Source organism: Aristolochia californica, unplaced genomic scaffold (assembly GCF_029961685.1).
Source record: "Aristolochia californica isolate CCGP_79_NKW_82.1479 unplaced genomic scaffold, dmAriCali1.0.hap1 SCAF_3, whole genome shotgun sequence".
NCBI lineage: Eukaryota > Viridiplantae > Streptophyta > Magnoliopsida > Piperales > Aristolochiaceae > Aristolochia > Aristolochia californica.
In genome coordinates, this window is record NW_027181992.1 from 7,151,914 (window position 1) to 7,176,441 (window position 24,528).

Genomic DNA, 24,528 nt, shown 5'->3' on the forward strand with positions numbered 1-24,528 from the left:
TTGATGCATTTGGCTATCTAAGTATATATGAAGATGTTTGGGAGATTAATACTAGGGGTGTGAATAGTATTTCCGAAATAAGAGAAAATTTGGAGCCCTTCAGATAATATCAGTGTAAGTATTTGAGGATAAATCCCAATTACAGTGTTATATTAAAAAATATTCAATTGAAAGACATGTGGAGTATTGGACATTAAGGTCTACTTCTGATGATTATAAAGTTAAATGTGTCTATAATGAATGCCCTTAAAATATTTATCAATGGAAGTTAAGAAATATTTATCAATGGTAGAGATCACACGTGTTAATTCTACCATTTGTCGTGATAAAACAATGTACATCATATTTCATTTGTAAGGTTATCCTGGGGAATGTGACGACCAAATTTACCTTAACTCATATCATGAAGACAAGTATCATATGAATATTACATATAATAAAGTGTGGAGGCAAAATACAAGGTTTTGCAAATATTTTTTTGTGATTGGGTTGACTAATAAAATTTGTTTTCAAAGTTTTTAAATACAATAAAAGAGTAAAATCTAACTAATTAACACTTGTTGTGTTGCAATGCAATTGGTAACGAACAGAGGTTTAAATGTGTCTTTTGGGCATATGGGTTGTCTATTGTAGGGCTTCCATATTGTAGACCTTTCATTGGTGTTGATAAATCATATTTATATGGGAAATATCTTGGATGTTTGTTGATTGTTACTATTCTTGATAGGGAAAATGGTTTGTTTTCTCTTGCTTTTGCAATTATTGAATAAAAAATCAACATAGTTGTGATTGGTTTTTAGCTTGTCTAAATCAGTTTGTTGTTCGAGGAATAAGACTCTTTACTATCATTTCAGATCTCCAATAGGCTTTGATTTGGGTAGTCCATAATCAATTTCCACCACCATAATGTTTTCATCGGTTTTGTATGCATCATATAGTTATTCAAATTAAGAAATTGTTTGTTGAATTTATAGAAAAGAAAAAAATTTCATTAACTTATTCTATTTTGAATACATGAACCCCTATTTATAATAGAAGTAAGTAATAGAGTTCAATGACAATTAAAGTACCTTTGTCCCGATTACACCAAAAGCCTAACATTTAAAAATAAATTATTGCATAATTAATCAACTTAACATAAATAAAACACCTTTAAATTAAAATTTTTTTGTGAGACCTTATTTTATAAGACTCCTGTACACCATATTAATTATGGCTCTGTGAGATTTCTTACTGTGAAAGCAATGTAAGAGTCTTCCCTTGAGTTGGAATTTATAACTTCAATTTGTAATAAAAAAGATTTAGTATTTCATTTTTTTTACCACAAAAAATTATTCATAGACACAAAAACTTCAACTTTTATTTTAATATTTAACTTATTTAAGTTTTATTCTAATTTAGTTGCTTAAATTATTATATTAACCATACTTTATAATTTTTCGTTAACATGAATATTATTTTATTTAAAAGTCTTCCATACAATTCTTCATATTAAACTTATTATAAAAAAATTAATTAAATTTAAATTCTTCGTTTAAATTTATTCAAGGCTTTTTAGTTGTTCTTTATTAAACATCTAAGCTTAATATATTTGCATAAAACTTATCTATTTAGATAATATTTTCACAAAAAAAATATTATTTACTCTTACTTATTTTAATATTTTTGAAGGAAAAAATGTGAAAATTGTAACCATATAATAAGGTTATAGGTATAAAAAATAAAATTTATATATCTATGTTTTTCTTTTTCTTCCCGTTACAAAACCAAAGTAAGAGTTACGAAATGCCACGTGGCACTGGTCCGTGGTCATTAGGCGGGACGATTTTGCTTTTGGCGCTCGCGGGTACTAGTAGCCGCTCTGCCTTAAAAACCGAAAACCCCGCCCAGTTCCGACTCGTCACAGGGTCACATAGACTCCCCAAAAAAACCTCAAATGTCCAGAGGACGCACTATCACGATCCTCTAGAATTCACTGCTGAATCCCTGCAATTCGGTGTCGTTGACGATCTCGGTGAGTTGATTCTCCTCAGTTTTTTTTGAGTTGTTTGCCCTAAATAGTTTCCGTTTTCGCGGTTTTTGACTGGCGTTGTGATCATTTCGGGCTCTGTCAGAATTAAGTTTCATGCCCTAGAGGTTACTTGTACCAGATTATTTTTTTATTTCAGCTGCTTCGTTACAAAGAGGTGATCATGTTTGATTGCGTTGTAATGAGCTCTTGTAATTATTGTTACCGTGAATTTGATGGTTGTGCGGAAAATTGACTACAAAGCATTGAACGGTGGAGTTGGCGGTTATACCTATGCGTGCTTTTGGAGAAGACTCAGTTGTTGGCGCATAAGATGATTCCTTTCCTTAAATCGAGGTTTTTATTTTCTTACCTGAAATGGATGTTTGTGAAATTTTCATTAAAATTGCTTTTGAAGGCCCCCATTTTTGAGATTTTTTTTAATTATACACTCAGCTACCTACATTGCTTTTCTTTCTTTCTGTATTATCTCACTGCTATTGCTAGGCAGCAAGGTGTTTGTGTTCTTGATGTTAATGTGACTTGCAGTATGGGAATTTTGAATCAACGCAATTGAGGGAACTTGAACTCTTTCCAAATCCCTTTTGTCTGTGTTCTTCATTCTGCTAGCTAAGTCTTTTTGATGAATTTTGGTTCCATTTTTAGAATCGGTGTGCAGTATTTAGATATTGAGACTTAAAAATGGAGTCTTATGAGCACTCACAATCTTCTGATGTCTTTCTTGCTCCAGTTAATTGGTTCAATCTTAGTTACCAGGTTACGGTATAACCTGGTAATGTTCCAATACCAATTCTCCATCTCTCATCAAACTGTTCTTCTGGAATAGGATTGATACCTAAAGTTTTTTTTATTAATTTAAATTTAGACTTAATATGTTACTACGAAAGTAGCCTTTAAAAAATTACACTTTAATATGATACCAGCTCTTAACTTTAGTCGAAACTTTCCTTAATGATACTTGAAAGATTCTATTTCATAGTAATTTGTACTTTCTAGTTGAAAGTAAATTCTTGTATGTAATGGTATGGAACTATATAAAAAACATGTATAACAGACTCTGTTTCTAATCCACTATATTTTATGTGTTACTAACTTTGATTTGATTAGCTGGTCTAGTGTTGTCATATTCTTATTACTGGCAACGATTATTAATGTTGGTGTTATTGTTTTTGTTTTCCCTCAAATTTCGTTTAAGATGTGAGAAAACAGCAGCATTGTCCTTATATTTGTGCTTTGAAATTTACAGTCTTGGCTTCAGTGCCTAGTCTATCATCTTTTGTAGATCCATCATGCAATAAATCATGACAGTATACATTGGTGAACTTCTTTTACTGAAATTGAACCAATTATCCTTTTCTATTTGAAAAGATCTTGGCAGTTATACTTGCATATGAGCCAACTCTTTTATAGGAAAGGAATTATCTTCGGAAACTGTATGTTGTTTTCTGAGACCTGTGGGTATGAATCTTCCGTGTCAGAACATTGATCAATTTGTATCTGCTTTGAACCATTTCTGCTATAGAAAATCAGGTTCTTCAGTTGACTGACTTGGTCGTCTGTTTGGTGGATTTGCCTCATATATTTACTGAATTTAATTTCACTAGTTCACATTCGTTGTCCTTTTTAGGTTACTTACACTGTTCTCCTTAGTGTTTTTGTTGGTTTTTAAGATTGTTAAGAACATTTCAGTCTGTGGTTTTTTGACAAACATGGTTATAATTTATGGGACATTCATTTTCTGTTGGTAATGTTCGGTTATGAAATAGGATTTACTTGTATTCTAGTTTGGGTCTTATGTTGCATCGATGTTTGAATTTACTAGTTTATTGACTTCATTATTCTTACAGGAACTGTCAGTTTCATCTGATGCTTGAATGGTGCTTACATTAATACAACTTGCTTAGTTGAAAATTATCGTGGTAGACCATCTATTTTCAAGATTCTTACATCAATTTCCAGTGTGCCATGTGGAACTATTTGGTTGAAAAATGAGTAAGCCGACCACTCGAAGTAAAAACAAAAGGCATAGGCCTGATGGTAATGAGGTGCCATCATCTGAAATCTTGAGGTATGTGGCTTTCATTTTATCCAATTGAAAATGCATCACTTCCCATTGTTATCTTATTTCATTTGTTTTTGTTCTGTTATAGGAAATTTTATGCAAATAAAGAGATCTCACAAGATGACATTAATCAACTGTATTTGATTTCAAAGCCCATCTGCCAGAGCTGCCGGGCAAACTCAAAGGACTCTTCGAATTGCTTTTGTGCGCTCATCCCACCTCCTAATGGATCTAGGAAATCTGGGTTGTGGCAGAAAATTTCAGAAGTTGTTCAAGATCTTGGTCCGGACCCATACCAAGATCTTCGTTCTTCTGTGGATTTACCTTCTGGATTGACTAATCTGGGTGCTACTTGCTATGCCAACAGTATACTTCAATGCCTTTATATGAATACTTCATTTAGAGCAGGCATTTTCTCTGTGGAGCCAGAACTTTTGAAGCAACAACCTGTCTTGGATCAGCTGGCACAGTTGTTTGCACAATTGTGCTCTAGTCGGCTGGCTTTTGTTGATTCAGCTCCATTTATTAAGACCCTGGAATTGGACAATGGTTCTCAGCAAGATAGCCATGAATTTTTCACGTTATTTCTTTCTTTACTAGAACAGTCTCTTGGCCGCTCCAAAGTTGCAGAGGCAAAAACCATTGTTCAAGACCTATTTCGTGGAAGCATATCTCATGTTACCCGGTATGAAACTTATGATCCATTTTGATATGCAGGTGGCAAGTAGTAACTGAAGCTGCTTCCACCTATATTCCTCTCTTTTCTATTCTCCTTTTTCTTTCATAAAAATTTTCTTTTTAACTTCATAGTTGTGTTCACTGCATAAAAATGCTCTTATACCGCATTAGTGCGTTTAATGTGTAATGTGTTTAATGTATTTGATAAAAAAATTTGTTTGATTTAAAGTTTTAGTGACAGGGATATATAAGTAAAGAACATAGAAAGCAAGGATGTCAAGGTAAGCCCATCAATGATTTAATGTCTGAGCTACAATGCCTGTGGAAAAGTTCTTGCCAATGTGCCTAGTGGATGTGAAAAAATGCGTTGTCTAGTTCAGATTTGAATGCCTAGTTGTATAACCTGAAAAATCTTCTTTCCTGACCTCATTTAAAATGGTCATTGAGAAGGATGTAACTTTTTTTTTCTTTTTTTTATAATTTTTTTTAAATTGATCAGAATGGAACCATTTGGGTGAATGAGGGATAGTTGAAAATAGGGTACTGCTGTTTGCGCTGCATAGTTAACACACCAAAGAAAGGGTGGGTGCAATATGATAGAATCGTCAAATTTGTTTGCGATTAATTTCAATAATGAAGCAACTCTTGCAAGAGAAGGTTGAGGTGGATTCAAAGCAAAATTTGGAAATGATCTTATCCCAGAAAGCTTTTATGAGAAGCACCTTGAGAAAATTACTCGGTTTGATGGCTATGAGATGTTTGATATAAAAAAGCTGATGCGATGTCAAGGGAATTCTATAGATGTCAACATATCAACGCAATGCAAAACCAAAAATCTAGCTTATTGGAGATCAGAATAGAATGTGAAGATCAATCTAGGTGCCACCAACTTTTTTGGGACAAGGCTCTCATGAAGATGGTTGGAAGATATTCTGCTGCATACTTATTTCTAAGTTATAGTCCTTAAATATTGGCTATGCTTACCTGTTTTGCAAGGTTCACTGTTGACCTGATTGTGGGGATTCATTCTTTTCTCTTTTTTTCTTTGATGGAATGTATGGAATTGAGAGCTTTGAAAGGTGGTTGTCCTGGAAGGTTTACCTGCAACCTTTTGGAAGTGGCTTCAATGATAGAATCCACATTATTTTCTCTTACTTCATGAAATCTCATTTGTAAGGGAGCTTTAAGTAGGTTAAGCATTTCAGTGAGCTTTAAGATATGGTGGTCTTGGTAGTAAATGTACTGGATAGATGGATGCTCCTGTATGTCAAAATGCTTTATGGTATTTTAGACTGGCAAGCCTTAAATAGATTAAGGTTATATGGCGACTCTTTGTTATTTAAGTATATTTTTTCTGAGAAATAGGCTTCCATGTGATCCAGCCTCTTATATGGACCTCGCTTATGAAAGGGAGTTGTGGAATTATGCGTAAACTTTAGCAAGAAATATATTATGTTGCAAAGTGATGAGATTAAGAGAAAATAGAAGAGAGGAAGAAGGGGGAAGTGGAGAGAAAACAGAGAAGCAGCAGGTGATGGTTGCACTTGGATTAGGGATCTGAACTCGAGCCTCATCCCCCTTTTATATCACTTAAGTGAACTTTACAGAAATGCCCAAACTGCTCTCAGGTACAGATAGGCCTATCTCTTACGGTGGAAAGACCAAATTGCCCTTCTACAAGGATTTCAACAGTGGTAATAGAAAAAGTTTTGGATGGATACTTGGATATGGGATCAGTCTTGTTGTAGGCTTGTTATTTTCAGGGTGGATTATGGCCAGTGGTGTCCATTCGTTACTCCTACCTCTCTTGAATCTGGATGGAAATGATTATTTGAAAATTTTACCAGCCATTAGATGTTTGGTAGAATAGCAAGAGGAGAGATGCTTTTTATGTGGTTTATGAACTTTAACTTAAAGGTAATTCTGCTGCTGGAGACTCAATTTCGTTGTAATTGGCAGACTGGCTACAAAACATGGACAACACCTGAAACTTTTGGTGCGACTTGAACCCAAGACTTCCAAAAAGGAGAGAGTTAGATAGATGCAGACTGACTAAAAAACATACACAACACCTGAAACCTTTGGTGTGACTTGAACCCAAGACTTTCAGAATGGAGAAAAGTAGAATTGTATTAGCATACAATTTGATTTCATTAATACCTTGCTTGGTATCTGTATATATGTGCATGCGAGTGTATGTCTATGCATGTGCTTATATGTACCTGCTGTGTGTGTGCAAGTAACAAGTGTGCATGTGGGCTTGTGCACACGGTTTACTTGCTCTATGCTTTATCCTCTTTGTAGTTTAGAGTTTTTATTCTTGAAAGGTCTATTCTGTTCAAGTGAAACCTTCTTCACAAAGGAGAGACATAGAAATGATTGTGAGTCTCTGTCTGCATTAATTTTCCTTTCATCAGCACCTTCCCATATTTTACACTTAAATAATTTCTAAATTTGTGAAAACTGCCTATCTCTACTGAAGAAAAAAACTTCATGCTCATCTATTGTTATTAGGTGTTCTGTGTGTGGTAAAGAATCTGAAGCATCTTCAAAAACTGAAGATTTTTATGAACTGGAATTGAACATCAAGGGTTTGAAGAATCTCAATGACAGTTTAGATGATTATCTTAGTGTGGAAGAGCTTCAAGGGGAAAATCAGTATTTCTGTGAATCATGTGGTACACGAGTTGATGCCACACGAGCAATTAAGCTTCACAAACTGCCTCCAGTACTTAATTTCCAGCTAAAACGTTGTGTTTTTCTTCCAAAGGTATGTCTTCATGGAGTGTATGACCTGTTCCTATTTGAGTTTCTGTGTATTTTCATGTTCATTTTTTTTTTTTTTTTTTTTTGTATAATTTTACTTTTTTTCCAGACCACAACAAAGAAGAAATTAACTTCTGTATTCAGTTTTCCTCGGCAACTCAATATGGCACAAAGATTATGTGACTCCTCTCTAACAGAGCTAATCTATGACTTATCTACCATATTGATCCACAAGGGCACTGCTGTCAATAGTGGCCATTATGTGGCACATATTAAAGATGAGTTTAGTGGACTTTGGTGGGAATTTGATGATGAGCATGTGTCAAAGTTAGGTCTTCATCCTTTTGGTGAAGGGCCATCAGGATCTCTTATGAAGGCTGCATGTTCTGAGCCAGGGGGACCTCTTATGAATGGAAATCATAACGAAACCAGTTCTCTGCCATCAGTAGACAATGATTTTATCAATCATACTGAGGTCTTTTCATCAGCTGATGCATACATGTTGATGTATAAAAGGAGGCATCCTAAAGACAATGGTATGGTTGAAGCAAACTTGGATGGGAACAGAAAAGACTTCCTTCCATCTCATCTCTCTGATGAGGTAGAAACATTAAATGCATCAACTATTGCTGCTTGTGAAGAGTATAAGTTGAAGAAAGAGACACTGGTGGGTATCATCACAGAACGTAGACAGGAAGTACGATCACTTCTTTCAGAAATTCCTGTTCACTCACTAGGTGATCCATTCTTCTGGATTTCAACTGAATGGCTTCGGCAGTGGTCAGACAGCATTACTCTCTCGTGAGTTTCACTTTCTTTCGACTGTATGTGGTGTCTATGTTTGAATGTTTTCTGCTTGTTTTGATTCCTTATTTCTGTGCTTAGCAATGAGCTATTGAGGATGACATTGTGACATTTGGGTTGGATATTTCTTGGTATTGATTATGTGAAGCTTCAAGCATAGAATATAACAATCCAAAGCCTTTTGATATCTCTAAGGAAATTATGAAGTGTTTTGTTACTTTGTAAATTTCTAATATTTTACTCAAGCCTCCCAAAACTCTGTAGACATCTTGAACATCCTCTTTCAGTTTGAATACCTATGGATTAGGATTTTATGCTACGATCGAGGGGCATTTTGGCAATGTTTGATCTTTGGGGGCATTTTGGATGGCTTTGGCTTCAACTTATAAATTTTCTTGACTTCTTTAGACATATCGATAGGCTTTGGTTTGATGTACTCTGTGTGAGCTCACATTGGCCCAAAATATTGGCTTCCCAAATGGATCTTTTCCAAAGCAGTATTGAGTTAATCCTACCATTTTGTTTAGTTGTAAATTGTTTGTTAGTGTGGCAGTAGATTTATATGATTCTGAAACTGGGTCATCTGTGTTGGGTTATTATTATGATATGTTGGAGCTTCATTGAATGTGAATTAAATGTAGCAACTCTCAACAACTTTTTCCAGCTTCATATTTTTGTTCTTCCTCTGGCTGCGTTTATTCTAGTTACTTATAATTAGAAACGATGTGGAGAACACTTTTACATAGTTTTCAATATATGAATGTTAATGGAATGAATTCGTTTTTGGTAGGATCATTAAATCAGATGGTCGAATTTTGTATTTCATACCAAAAAGTAACACAATGAACATTGTCTAGTGTAACTGACTTTTTGCTGCTTAGGAGTTTTGTTTTATTTTTAGGTTTAAATTTTATTTCATCTGGTTATGCATTGATAGTACAGTATATTCTCATTGGATTTTTCCCTTTGAGTAAAATGAGAAAAAATGAACAAAATTACGGAGAAGGGCAATTTTTTTTAAAAAATATATAAATAAAAGAAAAATCTACTGTCTATTGTTGTCAGAACCGGACCAGACTGGTCGGTTCAACCCGATTGAACCGGAATCGACCCTTTTCAGTTCTCGCATAAGAAAATGGTTTTTGGCTTAAAACATGAATCCCTGCTTGATTGAACTTGAACTGCACCGGTTAGTTCAGTCCATTTCAATCATTTCTTATGAAGAAATGTAGAATTTTGTTTTTTAGTACCTGCATAGAAAAGGTTGTATCAACCAAACATAGACTGATTCATGTCCAATTTCAACAAAATAATATATATACAGAAAATAAGAAGGTGACCCAACTGGACCCGGTCCAACTAATGGCTGAATCAGGTTTAACCTGATAGGACCAAAACCAGTCAACCTGCTGGTTTGAAGGCCCGTTCGGTTTTGACAACATTGCTGGTGACAATAGGAAGGAATTACTCAGCTCCTTCCGTGTATTAGCTTGATTATATTGTCTCTATTTGCAGCCACTTACTCTATAGTAATTTATTGCAGCTCTATTGACAATAAGTCCATTCAGTGTTCACATGGAAAAGTTCCACTTTCAAAAGTTGGCTCCATAAAGAGGATATCAGAGATAGCTTGGCACAAGTTGCTCTCTAAGGTGGGCGTTTATATTATTCAAGTGTTTTATCATGCATCTGCTCAAAATTTTGTTTTACTTAATGAACCAGTGTGTCATCATTAATTGTAAACTTAAAAATACTCCTTCAGTGATCATGTAATGAAATATTTTGCATTGTTATGTTATTATTGAGATTGTTGATGTACTATTATCGTTATGGTCATTATCACCATTTTCATTATTTTTTGCGTTCTAGGCTCCCTATTGTACACTTTATTCTTGTGGGGGCCTCTTCTTACTATAAACTATTTTTCATCATTTTCTAAAAATTTACATCTTGGGGAACACCTCATTTTTATGTTTTTTATTTTTTCCTTTGATGATTGTTACGTGAAGAGGTGAAACTTCTAATTCTCTCTCAGGAGAACTATCCAATGTGAGGATGCTAGCTTCATTCTTGGTATCTACTAGAAAGTTTACCTTCCTAATGGAGGATAAGTTCCTCGTCCTAGTAATGACACATATGCCTATTGGAGTTGGTCAATGGATGCCTAAATCGCTAATTAAGATCTGAGCAATTAGATGGTCTGAGTATGAAAATTGTTAGTGCCATAGTTCTACTGTGGATATGTGTTCCATATCTCAAGGAGAGTAAGAGTTACGAAAAATACTCAAACATTGGTTAGGGCTCTAAAAGATCCGAAGTTTATTAGTTGGGAAGATGCCTCTTAACTTTGGCTAGTCATTTTGGTATCAGAGCCCAAGTTCATATTTATTTTCTCTGTGGCTTCTTTGTGTGTTGTATGGTTCAAGTATATATCTCATCCATGTCTTGAGTTAGGTAGTTCATTTTTATTTTATCTGTGGCTTCTTGGTGTGTTTTCTATGGTTCGATTGTATGTCTCCTCCATGTCTTGAGTTCGGTAGTGCATGTTTATTTTCTATGTGGCTTCTTTCGATGTTCTTTCTATGGTTTGAATGTATATGTCCTCTTTGTCTTGAGTTAGGCTTGTTTAAGCTTGGATGTGAAGGGAGTGTTGATGGGTAAAAAGTGCACTAGTCTAAATTTACACATGTACTCCACGTCTCAGTCTTGGAGTTGTGTGTGGGAAAATAGTTCCACACTGGTTTGAGTTTGAAAATATAGCATGTCGGAATTTCCCACTGCAAAGCATCTCAGTAAAAATACATGTGGTACTGTCTAGCATTACAAACTTTCATTAGTGGGAAATAGACTTCCTAACTTCGTTTAGTCATTTTGGGAAGAATTGGTCCAACTTCAACAAAAATAAAGCTGTATAATAATGAGGTAGCTTTGTAGTTACTGCCAACGATCTGACTGATGTGTAGCATATTGGGTATATATTGGCACATGTTAAATATGATGGAAGTTGTGATGGTAGATTATCCAATGCCACAGAAAATTAATTTCTTCTGTTGGAATTTTGTTGGAAATCCAAGTTGTTTGTATTAGCATCTATAAAAATCCCTTTTTAGAGTCCAAGCCAGTTTTGGTGGTTGATTAGAACCATCTATTATTTGTGATAATGGTTACTGCTATAGGAGATTGTTGCTTTATTTTTTTTTAATTCTTTCTGTCTTTCGCTTCTCCTTTCTTGTCTTTTTTTTCTGCAGCTTTTTCTTAAACTACTATTTCCTTCAACATGGTATCCTGGTTGGCTAATGAAACGTGTTTTATGTCTAATAGTATGGAGGGGGGCCAGAACTCTCTGGTGGCGACTATTGCATAAAATGTCTGGAGGACGTGGCAAAGACTACTGTGTCTGCTGACAATTATAGGGTTCGTAGATTATCCATGAAAGAAATTGCTGAAGCTGCACTAACTGGAAATTGTCCTGATGAAAATCTGTATTATGTCTCCAGGCCATGGTGTGCTTCACAAAAACTTTCTGCTTATGTTTTCTTTTTCTATTTTTATATAATTATTGTGCTTTTCATTTAGCAATAATGAACTCCCATTTAAATGACAAGGATATAGTGACAGGCGGTTGGCTTACTTTTCTGATTACCAATTCCTTCATAGAAGGGAGATGGATTTCTTGTTGCCCACAATGTGCTATTGAACTCTGAGATCATTCTTAGACCATTTCTTTATTGCTTTCAACATCCAAGAGTATTGCGTTTGTTGAAGTGAGTAAGATTTTTGTAATTTGTCTAAGAAATGGTCCTAGTTGTAACTATGTAAAACTCTACAGGGGCATCATTCTTTGTATTAGTCAGGTGTATAATTGCTTTTAAATATGTAATTATCTCATCTTTAAATATTATATTAAGATTTATTTAAAAAAAATCATATTAAGAGAAACAAGGAGGTTTTTTATTTGACTACTGTCTAACCTAGAAATTCTTTTTATGGTAGCAATTTTTCATCCAAATTGTAATTTTTTTCATAAAAAATTCAAGCTTTGTACTTTAACAATATGTTTCTCATCTTCAGGTGCTATGCCTAAGTTTTATAGCTTTTCCCACACAATGGAATGCTATTCTATGAGAAATGCTATTCTGTGACTGAGTAACTGCTCCATGTATGGTGAAAGATTTCATCCCTAATTAACCTGTTTTAAATAAGTAACTCGTGAGCATGTTTTGCAATTTGTGGAACTTGTTTCAATATTTGATGCTGTATACGTTTTACTGCCTCTTAACAGTTTTTATCTTGATAGTATGGTATTTGTTATCTCAGTGAGATCATGGTTTCTGTAATCGTTTGTTTGTTTGATTGATGGCTTTTATGTTTTGTACAACTAAATATTTCATAATTGAATAGGTTGTTGCAATGGGTGCGTAGAAAACATATTGATTCACCATGTGATGCTGATGTTGGACCAACAAGTTCACTTCAGTGCCCTCATGGGAGATTGATGCCAGATGTAACTCCTGCAGCAAAGCGTTTATTGGTTCCTGAGAGCCTTTGGCTTTTTCTAGTTGAAAGTGCTTATGCAGTAAAGCCTGATGATGCATTAGGTTGTTTAATGTTTCCTGCTGGATCAGAACCTTGTGCTGTATGCTGCACAGAACTGACAGAAATTGCTTGCCTGGAGGATTCTCAAAAGTAACATTGCAAACCTTTTTATATCCTGAAGAGCTTTAATTTTGAAGCTGGGGATTGACTATTCTGTTATTGCTGCAGAGCAGCCAAAATGCAGCAACGCCAAAAACATGAGAAGTTGTTCTTAGGGAGAAGCATTGGATTACATCCGGGCTGTAGATACTATCTAATACCTTCTTCTTGGTTGACGAGATGGAGAGCTTACATCACAATTAGTGGGAAGGGTATATCTTCTGTAGAACCTGATAATTTGGAGGTGGTCATCGATTCACTCAAATGTCAAAAGGTAAACTCTTTTGTTGTCCTATCCAATAGAAAACCTCAGTTATTCCTCACTTCAATAACCCCTGTGGGCCCAGTTTGATGAGATTAACAGCTGTAATTCTTTGGAAGCACATGTCTAAAAGCTGGTAATACTTGGTGAGCCTCTTTGGCTGGAGACCCAGTTCTGTTGTTGGAAGCACCTATCCCCTACATTCTGAGCTAGCCTTTGTGATTTGTGTGTGTATTGTACGACTTCATGCATGTTTGTCTTTATTGGTTCTTTTCTTCATGTTTTCTGATCTATAGAATTACCATTGTGAGAACAGTAGAATGCCTGAACGGTTTTAATTATGTCATAAATTCTTGTAATATTTCATTCACTATAACTCTAGAATTGTTGGAGCTGGTTTTAACAGGCATTTGTTTGTTTTGACTGTTGCAAGATCATAATTATTTCTGGATCTGTTTCATTTTATTGCAGCATTTCAAACTTGTAGAAAGGCCTCCGGAACTCATGTGCAAACGCGGTGTTATAATCCAGAAAACATCATCTGTAAGTGAATGGCCTGCAATTTTGCATTATGTCATTTATTTCCTCTTGAACTTCAAAGTTGTGGGACTTTAAGGCTTTCATATGTATGAGCATGCTGGCCATTGTTTATAACATTTTATCACTTCCTGAATGGTGATACTCCGGATTTTAATATTTACGTTAGCTTTCGGTTTCGTGGAGCTGGTTTTTTTTTTAAACATTTTTTACCAAAGAAATTTTGATCACAGACATAATAGTATTTACTCAATCTTTCTGTTATGGCAGGCAGATGGTTTAACCATTATCACAGAACGTGACTGGAAGCTTTTCTGTGAGGATTGGAATGCACCAGAAGAAAAAGGTCTATATGCTGAAATTGAATTTCCAAGCTGCACAAGTAAGTTGGGTGATTCTTCTGAAGATATGCCTATTTCTGATTCACACTTGGATAGATCCAGTGATGCAGTCGACACCGAGCATGAATCTAAATTATCTACAATAAAAACATTTCCAGAGGTATGTTCTAACCACTGCAATATTCCTTGGTTTTTTTTTTTTTTTTAAATGAGGTAGTAATCCATCACTAGTTTAAAAATAAAGATTAGGTGGTAATTGTGTGAAGTCTTTTGTAAAATTTTGATAGATATCTTCTGCATATTTTATTAAACTTAAGACTGTTGTAAAAATGTAGGAACAGTAATCTCTATAACAATTAAGCTTTTCTTTTTATAAGATTTCTGGAAGGTTATGGAGTCACATGACATTCACTTGAATCTCTCTGAATCTGCTAGGTGTGTGAAGTGTGTGTGGGTGAAAGAGAAAGTTGTGAACTGATGCGGAAACTTAATTACTGCAATGAGGATATTCGAATTTTTCTTGTTCCAAGTGGTAAGGAAGCTCCCCGATCGGTTGTAGAAGCTGCTTCAGGAACTCTTTTTGAGCCAGACCGCCGTGCTTCAAAGCGATCTCGCAGAACCTCAGGTGGTAATTCAATCAGCTTGAGGGTCTCTGGCACCACGTCAATGTATCAGTTGAAAATGATGATATGGGAATCCTTTGGGGTAGGTAGTTGCATTAATGTTTTATTAAGTGGAGGAATTTTTTTCTTCACCTCCTTGTAATCTTGCTCTTTTGAGCCTTTTAATATAACTCAGCACTATTTAAAAAAAAAAGTGATGAAATTTTTTACAAATCGTAATTACAATTTGATGGTAAGAGACTTGTCAAGTTGAAATGACTTGTCTAAAGTGTGTGAATTGAGCCAGCTGTTTGATAGTGTCGGTGCCTCACTAAGTACAGGGATGCTGTATCACTACACTAATAGTGATTTCTCTCTATTTTTGTATTATTTATTTTCAGAAGTGTGAATAAATCCTCAAATCCACTCATCTATGAGTTGATTTATGTCTACTTTGTCTAACTCAGCAAACTTAATGCATGATACTCTGCAGGTTGTTAAGGAGAATCAGAAACTTCACAAAGGCTCGAGAGAGATAGAAGGAAGTGAATCTACTACATTGGCTGATATGAACATATTGCCTGGAGATGTCCTGTGGGTCACTGACTTAGAGATTCATGAGAACCGTGATATAGCAGGTATAGAAGCATCATATATGTTTTTTTTTTTTTTTTTTATGGAAAGTGAGAATTTTATAAAAACAAGAAGAGAGAGAGATACAACCTAGGAGGGGCCTCTCACCACATCAAGGGTTTGGAGGGATGTGCCCTTTTTAGCTTGAGTGTCTGCAAGGTGATTTGCAAACCTAGGAATATGGGCCTAAATACAGTCAAGGGAGGAAGAGATGTTCCAATGACTCCAGGGAGGAGTCTTGGACTTTGGTTCACCAGTCAATGATCACTTTGGAATCTTCTTCAATGATGAGGGGACTAGAAAACCGGTCACAGAAGATCTTAAGGTCATGAAGCAGCCCAGCAAGCTCCACAAAGGAGGAGTCTGAAATTCTGAAGGGACTGGCGAAGGAGAGAAGAAAGTTGCTGCAGTTATTATGGGTAACTCCACCAAACCCCGCAGGTCCAGGACAGCCATAGGCATTGTCGTCAAAATTTAGCTTGAGGTAGCCGGTAAGCGGAGGGGTCCAGGCTGCCATAGTGGGAGGACAAGAGGTCCATGCCATTGCAGCAACAAGACGCCAGTTCCCCCAGAGAGATGGGAGTTCCTGATGTGAAAGAAGTCTTTCTTCGTGAGGAATCAAGTGGAGACCTATCTAGCAATGGATTCAGCAAGCTCTCAAATAAAGGACTTCGGGGACTTTCTTTTGTTTCTTTCCTTCCAGAAGGCCCAGGGGATATGACCTGCACAACTGGAGATAAGCATTTTACCGAGCTTGGGAAGCCGAGAGCTAATAAGGAACTGGATCATGAAGGGAGATCATGAGAGACAGAGTACTAGATGCCGATCGTGCTGAGAAGGCTGGCCCAAATCGATTGGGGGAAGTTGCAATGGAGCAGCACATGAATGACCCTTTTCGGCGAGTTATGGCAAAAGGGGCAGGATGGGTTAGGAACATGTATCCCACGCAGCAGTAAGGCGTCTAAGTTGAGGATCTTATTCCAGCATGCACTCCAGACAAAGAATTTAGTGCGAGGCGGAGCTTGGAGAGACCAAGCCACGACAGTTGGGTGGTGGGGCCTAGGGGCATCGAAGCCCAAAATGTGGTTGTAGGCAGAAGCGGTAGTAAAAGAGCCTTTTGGCCAGGGCATCCAAAATAAGCGCATTTGGGATGGATGTTCTGATTTTGACACCAGCTAGATTAGATAGGATGCGAGAAGCCTCCAAAGCCTCAACGTTTGTAAGTCCTCTATATAATTGTAGATTCCAGTCACTTGGTTGACGCCAAATATTGGCGATCAAAGCTGAAGGGAGAGTGGAGAGGCTTGAGAGAGAGAGCAAAAGGAGTTCAGTAGCGGCTTTTTTCCTAACCACTAGGTCGACCATAATCTAGTACGGAGACCATTTCCAGGGAAACACTTAACAACACCTGAAAAAATGTGGGTGAAGAAGGAAGATTTTTCTCCAAATTGGCGAGAGTCTATATCGCCACCATTAGATGCCAGATCAGCGAAGGAGAAGTGTTGAAGCACCATAACCATTTGAGAAGATATGTTGAATTGGTGCCCGGGATGCTTTTGATGCTGAGGCCGCCAAGAGTTAAAGGTTGGCAGATATCAGATCAATTCACTATTTCACTAGATGATACTTCCGTTCTCCATTGGAACCGCCCCAAAGGAAGAACTTCTTGAGGAATTCCAATTTGTTGGCCACGACAGCAAGACAGTGGAATAGGGAGAAGAAATAGCTTGGAATCCCATGGAGATAGGATTTAACGAGGGTGAGTTTGCCAGCCTTCGAGAGAAATTTAGCCCGCCAAGTAGTAAGTCTACCCTCCATCTGCTCAACGACTGGCTGCCACCATTGTTTGCTCGAGGTACCATTAGTAAGCGGAAGGCCCAGGTAAGTGTTTTGGAGATTGGTGATTCTGCTGTTGAGGTAGTCAACCATAGAAGTAAGGGTGGTTTGCTCAATGTTATAACCTAAGATGGAGGACTTGGTCCAACTGACTTTTTTACCAGATGAGAGTTTGAAGAGGTTCAACATGGCCTTGAGCTGGACGATTTGCTCCAATGTACCCTCGCCAAAGAGGATGGTGTCATCTGCATATTATAGAATAGGGATGTCTTGTTTAAGGTGGTCAGTGATGGGGGAGAGCCAACCAATGTTCTTAGTGTGTCAGATCATGATGGACTAGTATTCCACAACTATTGTAAAGAGGAAGGGCGATAGGGGGTCGCCTTGCCGGATCCCATGAGTGCCATGGAAGTGATCGCAATAAATGCCATTGACCAAAATGGAGTATGTCGCCAAAGAGACATTGCTACGCATCCAAAAACGCCGACGGGTGCCGAATCCCATCTAACCAAACAGATGGTCCAAGAGCTTCCAGTTGATGCGGTCGAAAACTTTCTCAAAATCCAGCTTGAGAGCAAAACGAGGGAGCTTTGAATGCTTGAAGGAGTCGAGGAGCGCATGTGTAGCCATGGCTGAATCGAGGATGTTTCGGCTTTTGATGAAGGGACTCTGACAGGGGTGGACGATTTAGTGCTAGGGGTGGATGATCTACGGTAGGACCCTTTGAGGCGATTGGCTAGCAGTTGCGTGATAATTTTGTAGGAGCTTGTGGTGAGGCTGATGGGTATGAAGTTGGATGGAAGCTCAATGTTGGTTTTCTTGGGGACCAAAGAGATGAAGGAAGACCCCAATGCCGGGTACGTAATACCACAATTGTAGAAGTTGTTTGCAAAGGCATAGATGTCATCATGGATCGCCAGCCAACAATGCTTGTAGAACTCCCCATTGAAGGCATTAGGCCTAGGAGTGCGATTAGTAACCAAGCCACGAGCAGAAGTGTTAATCTCCTCATGGGAGAAAGGATGCTCTAAAAGAGTGGCCGAGTTGGAGCTGATGTGCTGGAATTGAAGGCTTTGAAAGATTGGCCGATCCTCGGTGTAGAGGTCTGCAATGAACTTTACGATAGCATCAATCCCAACTTACCCGATCCTCAATGTTGAGATAGGTGATTTGGAGTTTCCATCGCCCTACTGCCAACAAAATCTGGCACATTGCTTTTAGATGATTGTTAGATTGTATGCAATTTTTTGAAATTCACGAGTGTGATCAATTCGAAGAGAGTATTCAGAGTTGGAGAGAAACCTTTGTTCCTCAAGCTGGTAAAAAACGGAGATTCAACTAAGGAGGGAGTTCTTCAAATTTACAGTAGTAGAGCGGTGCTCGGAAGACCAGGACTTTATGTGGGCTTTAAAAGATTTTAATTTTTGTAGACAATTCCATTCAGGATTGGGGTTGGCAAGGAGTCAAAATCGGGATCTTGGAGCCAAATTTTTTCAAAATGGAACAAAGATCGTCCCCACAGCTGGAAATTTGTATCGATAAGGATTGGCTAGTGGTCAGAACAGATGTTGTTAAGCACCTTGTTGGAAGTGTTATTATATAGTTGGAGCCTGCTGGAATTTGCAAGGAACTGGTGGAATTTTGAAAGTATGGGTGGCTGCTGCCCATTGGTCCAGGTGAACATCTTCCCAGAAAGAGTGATCTCAGTCAAGTCAAGGTTATTGATGAGATCGGCGAAGACTTTCATAGTGGAGGTGGTTTTGCTTGCAGGGGGGATTTTTCATGGCAATAGCGAGTTGCATTGAAGTCTCCTGCTAGGATCGAAGGCAGGTCCCACAACTGAAAAAGGTGCAGTAGCTCATCCCAGAAATTGATATGGTCCCGATATTTTTTAGTTCTGTAGATGCCAGCAATGGCCCAACAGTGTCCCAACTGACGATCTCTCAGCCTAACTCCAATGGAGTAAGAAGCAAGCATAGATTGGAGAACCTCAACGTGGTTTGGGTTCCAGATAATAAGTAGACCACCCGCATGACCAGTGGCATCATGTGCAGTCAATAATTATATAAGGTTACTGTAGAAAACCAGTCCAGGGGCATTTTGGTAATTTCACATCAACAACAGCTTTATTGTTCTACATAATCTTGTTCCTTGTGTTGAATTATGTCCATGGTTCAAGTTTCATGTATATACGACATATCGAATGAGAGATATATGGAAATAAAACATTGTTTAAGTATGATAATTTATTAAGACCCACTTAATTAAATAGAGAGGGGGTCATGCGCGACCCCCAACGAGCTCTAATTTGAACTTCTCTCAATTCTCTCTTTTCTCTCTCTCTAGTCTCTTCTACTTTTCAATCTTCAACTTTTTAAGTTACCTTGCTAACCAACCTGGCTGATGAAGGTTTTATGCTTTATTCAAGAACAGGAGAAAATCTGTTTTTTCCTGGAAAATTTGGTGTTGAAGGGAAAAGGATTAAATTGCTTGTTATTTATTTAGATTAAGACTGTAGTATGTTGAATGAAAGCACCTGATAGACACTAAAAACTAATGCTGAAGCTTTTATGACTCTTTATGTTAAAAAAGAAGCCTTTGTAGCTTTTATGATAATGATCGTACTCTACCATGCAGATGAACTGTCAAACCAAAAGATGGAGCCACAGCAGTTTGAAGAAGGTTTTCGAGGAACTCTTTTGACATCCAATGTATTGCCTCAGGTCATTTGTTATATGCTTTTATTTTAGTTTTCGTCTAGGGCAATTGGTATACTTGCTTGTGTTGATTGTTCACGTTGTTAATGATACAGGGACTCTAAAATCAAGGAAGCTGTTTAGAGGTATGTATATTTTATTTATTTATTTTCATAAAAAAAAAGTTAGGTCTGTTTTGCAGCTTGGTTCCAACTGAAGAAAACGTTGATCAAATGTATAGCTTCTGTGCAGAACTAGGTTAATTTGGTCAATTTTGATGGAACAATCTTTGTTTCTTTTACCAACTAAGCTATTTAGGTTAAATTGTAGAAAGGTTTGCTGTTCCACTCGGACCTTTCCGTTTAACACATGAGTTGTTTAATGGTTACACATCAATGCTATTCATTAAAGCTTTATCTAATTTTGATCGCAAAAAAATAAATGATCTTAATGTCACTGATCTATTGTCTATGAGTGCGGGGAGTCTATTTTTTGCAAGGAAAACCAATGACTTGTGAGATGTGACTTGAAATTCTTTAGCCTGATTATGCTGTATTTGAAGATGCCTGCTTATGCATTAAATGTGACTACATGCTATGTGGACTAGCTAGATTCAAAAATTAAAATTAACTTCTTACTAAAAGAGAGCACTGAATCTTATCATTTAAATTGGAAACTGCTTTGCTTCTAACCATCAGGAATTATTTTGATGGCCATCCTTGTGGGACAAGTTCTACACAGCAGCTTTATGTGGGATTGGATGGAGGACCTCTTTTGCGGGATATCTTCAGCCAGCTGACTGGTGGGTTTCTTTGCCTTCCTGTATGAGAAGATAGTACCTGCACATTATGAATTATGAATTTCTAAGAGGTGCCGTATCAAAATCTTATTATGTGATTTGATTTATTAGGAAATGTTGATTTGAATATTTTCCAAAACTAGAAAGCCTATATATAGCTTACTTGGAGTTGGCTTTATTTGGATTACACTGAAGCTAGTAACAACACCACGAATTTTGTCTACTTTACAATCATCTACTAATGGGTATATTGCCTTATTGTAGATATATTGATCGGATTTTTAAGCCTAAATTTATAAATCCAACACTCATTTGCATCACTCATCATCAATAAATAAATGCATATGATTAAGACTGACCTATGAGCCCTCAAATATGTAGAACAGTTATAAAAAAGAAACAATCATTAACCAAAGAAAAGAAAAACAGCATGCCTAACCTTGACTGATGTTCTCATGTTTTCTTGATTGCAGATTGCCCATTGTCGTGGTTTGTCACCTTTTGCTTGGTAAAACAAAATTTTGCTTCAGCGGACCTTAATCCTCCCGGAATATGTATCTTAGTTCATGCATAATGATATCACCTGTCACATAATTTGTGGCTATTCTATTCTGTAGAATGTGACTTGCCTTCATCTATCAATACATCAGTATGCATGCAGAACGGAGCTTCAGGAGTTTGTTCTTGAGCCACTGATTTCATATTTATGCTCCAATAGGTCATATATATTTGTACAAGCCCAATGATGTCCGAGTTATCAATTTGAGGTTTTTTTTTTTTTTTTATTCTTACGAGCTCAACTCTGCTCTCCTGAGGAGCCAAATGGCGATTCAACTTGACAACCATAAGCTGTTCTTGTATGCAACGTTACTGTGTCCCCTTTGTATTCAACCGGCTTTATCCATCAACATCCTGATCCAACTGACCTCATCAAACAACATCCAGTTGCAATTCAAGATTAATAATGTCACATCCAGTTTCAATTCAAGATTAATAATGTCCTGGAATGCCTGAAGGATTCAAACTGGTCAGATTGTAAATATGATTTTATGTATTTTAGAACAGAGACCGTAGGCCAGATCGATGCAATCTTTGATTCTGTAAAGGTTTTGAAGCAGCAGTGGAGTCAGTATCATGGTCAACATATCAGTTGATATAGGAGTTGCTCTTTTTGCTTGTACAATTTTGCTGTTTCTCGGGTGTAAGCAATGGTTCTATGAATATTATTAATTATGATCTGCTTCGTGAAGGGATGAGTTTGATCGATCAGACTTGTGCAGCCAGACTGGTTTAACTCTTTATAGAATAAATTTTGTATGTACTATATTTATCATTATCGTGTGTTGTTATCTGTTCACATTGACCGTTTATCAGTTATTTTTTATTTTTACCGACTATTGAACGGTAAATAATAGGAAAAAAGTATAAGTTAGAAAATTTAAGGGAAAGGCTGTTAAAGAATCGTTCACATTAATTAATGAGTATAAAGATATTGAGTTTTTAATTGAGAAAAAAAATTAATATAGTTAATCATTTAAGGATAGCATTAGACACAACTACACATGGTATATGTGGTCACAAAAGAGAGAGTATTATAGAATAATCCTATAAAGATTAGTGAATATAAAGATCTTGAATTTATTAGTTAGTAAACATGATCCAGAAGAGCATGATACCTCATTTAAAATAATGTCACTTCTCCCCTTTTTAGGTGAGGCTTTCATATGAGTGAAATTTTCTTGGTGTCACCCTTGTGCCACCGTGAACATTTGTTCATGTGGTACTTAAGAGGTCAGATTCTTTAATTTAATTTTGGTGGTGGCTTTATTACAATCTACTTCATATCAATCATCTATTAAACTATAATCTTAATAATTGATCAAGATTTTGACTGAAACTATGGTTTGTAATCGAGTTCCTTTATATTTTGATCATTGATCAATATTTGATGATTTAGACACTTTGGTTGAGGTTATAATTTCGGTGATCCAATTCTTATGTCTATATTTATATAATTAATTTTAAATTTGTCAGCATAAAATTTTATCTAAAAAATTGTTTAAAAAATCATATTTAAGAATTTTTGGCGTACACTTTCCCTCAGCATTGTAATTTTTGGCAATTGTTTCTGATTCGTGGGTGTCGCCCGTGGGCCCCATACGGTACGACTACCGCGACTATGTATAAATGGAAAACTATAACACGTTAATCGTGCCTGGAGCGGATCGGGACTTGCCTTCTTCGGTATTGTCGACTTAACCACGGTTAAAAGTTTTGAACTCCACTAACTTGCTCGCATTTCCAGTTTGTCTGAAGTACGAACTCATTTTCTCCGCCCTTCTCAGTCACCGTTCGCAGTGGCAACCTACCAGAAACCGGTCCTTCGAAAGCTGTGCCTCCGAGGTGCTCTTCGTACAGGTTTTGTTCATCATCAGAGTTTTCTCTCAAGTGTTCTCTTCCTTTTTAGTTGTCTTCTACCGTTGCGTTACGCTTGATCCTCGCATTTCTCTCCGTCATTTTGGTGCCTCAGCGGGAAATGCTCTTTTTCTCTGATGGATCATCGGAGAAAGAAATAACTTCGTTGTGCTTCTTTTTGTGATCGTCTGCCTATTGTTTTTGTCTCTTGGTATCTCGTCACATTTGTTTTTTCACATTATTTTTGTGGTTCTTCAGATTGGGCTGTGGTTCCACGTCATAGCGACACGGAGTGCTCGGGCTTGGCATAGATGTTTGTGCGGCATTTGTATAAAACATTTATCTGTCTATAATTTACGTAGCGGTTTTCGGAAGGCTTGCATCTGCAGCTAGGGAGTGAAGAAGGTTAGTAACTGGCATTGCTCGTGGGATTCTTTTAGGTCAAGTTTCGTTTTGGGTTTGCTTAGCATCTGCACACGAGCTGCTGAGGTGATGGAGTGTAGTTGAATTAGGAATGTAATGTACTTCAGTACCCGATGGGAAAACCGCACTTGCTTAAGTTTCTTACTCTTGTTTTATCTTAACTCAGTTTGCAATGTATTTTCCACTCGTAGCTGGTAGCCTCGTTGATGATGCTACCGTGGCACTGTTAGTACTAAACTTCCATTTTTTCGCTTTATCACTGAGAACTTCTGAATCAGTCCCTTTTTTTGACCACACAGTTTACATCGGTTGATTCAACTGTTGGAACTTCATAGCCAAATCATTTAATTTTCTCTATGTAATAATTTCATTTCTGGCTTAATGTTTCTAACAATCAAGCCATATATTTGGCCTGGTGGAAGGTACAAACTATGCAAAACACTGCAATGTTGAATGCATTCATTATAAGCCATCTTTTTCTCCTTATTTATATCTATTTTTATCAAGTTCAAAATGTATAACCAACATTAAATATACTTTCTCGTGCAACCGATGTACTTTAGTAACTAACGTGTTGATAAGTAACATGATTTAGTTCCTTTCTTGTATGTACTTAGACGACAGTGGACAGACAGAGAGATGGAGGGGAGCTTTTTGCCTTCATTTATCAGAGAAGGAAGAGCTATTAGTCTTCAATTTAATGTATCAACTCTTGATGAAATAGTGAGTATGATTTTCTTTTGTACTTGTTGGTAGTATATAGATTACTTTGGGAGCAATTGTTGTTCTTAATTCCCATTGGGTATCTCTAGTGAAGAAAATTAATTGCAATATTTTAATCATGGTGATGATTTAGTGAAGTATCAAACTCCAGTTTAAAACTTGCATCAATAGTATTTTATTTAGAAAAGTAGAAATTTTTAACAGCTTATTGAGAACTTAAGACATTT

General features: G+C 36.8%; 2 protein-coding genes across 6 annotated transcripts in view; both read left to right on the forward strand.

The window, feature by feature from the left end:
- Window positions 1-1,895: 1,895 nt before the first annotated feature.
- Window positions 1,896-22,044, forward strand: LOC137959266 (ubiquitin carboxyl-terminal hydrolase 26-like). 4 transcript variants are annotated; one of them, XM_068806651.1, is made up of 18 exons: window positions 1,896-2,014; window positions 2,273-2,365; window positions 3,877-4,097; window positions 4,180-4,776; window positions 7,284-7,539; window positions 7,645-8,336; window positions 9,883-9,991; window positions 11,661-11,842; window positions 12,741-13,025; window positions 13,104-13,308; window positions 13,768-13,839; window positions 14,104-14,334; window positions 14,610-14,879; window positions 15,270-15,414; window positions 19,883-19,968; window positions 20,058-20,087; window positions 20,640-20,743; window positions 21,214-22,044. In XM_068806651.1, exons 3-16 carry the CDS (start codon window positions 4,018-4,020, stop codon window positions 20,064-20,066), a joined length of 3,219 nt encoding a protein of 1,072 aa, XP_068662752.1. In that variant the 5' UTR covers window positions 1,896-2,014; window positions 2,273-2,365; window positions 3,877-4,017; the 3' UTR covers window positions 20,067-20,087; window positions 20,640-20,743; window positions 21,214-22,044. The 4 variants fall into 4 exon arrangements, with proteins under 4 accessions (XP_068662752.1, XP_068662751.1, XP_068662753.1 ...); XM_068806650.1 differs by lacking the exon at window positions 2,273-2,365; XM_068806652.1 differs by lacking the exon at window positions 2,273-2,365 and having other exon boundaries at window positions 19,883-19,956.
- A 1,024-nt stretch (window positions 22,045-23,068) lies between these two features.
- The window catches only part of LOC137958869 (DNA-directed RNA polymerase V subunit 1), a 72,160-nt gene continuing 70,700 nt past the window's right edge, over window positions 23,069-24,528 (forward strand). For both annotated transcript variants that reach the window (XM_068806055.1, XM_068806056.1), the window contains exons 1-3: window positions 23,069-23,158; window positions 23,414-23,560; window positions 24,196-24,301. In XM_068806055.1, the coding sequence (XP_068662156.1) occupies window positions 24,218-24,301 (84 nt within the window). In that variant the 5' untranslated portion in view covers window positions 23,069-23,158; window positions 23,414-23,560; window positions 24,196-24,217. The remainder of the gene's footprint in view (window positions 23,159-23,413; window positions 23,561-24,195; window positions 24,302-24,528) is intronic.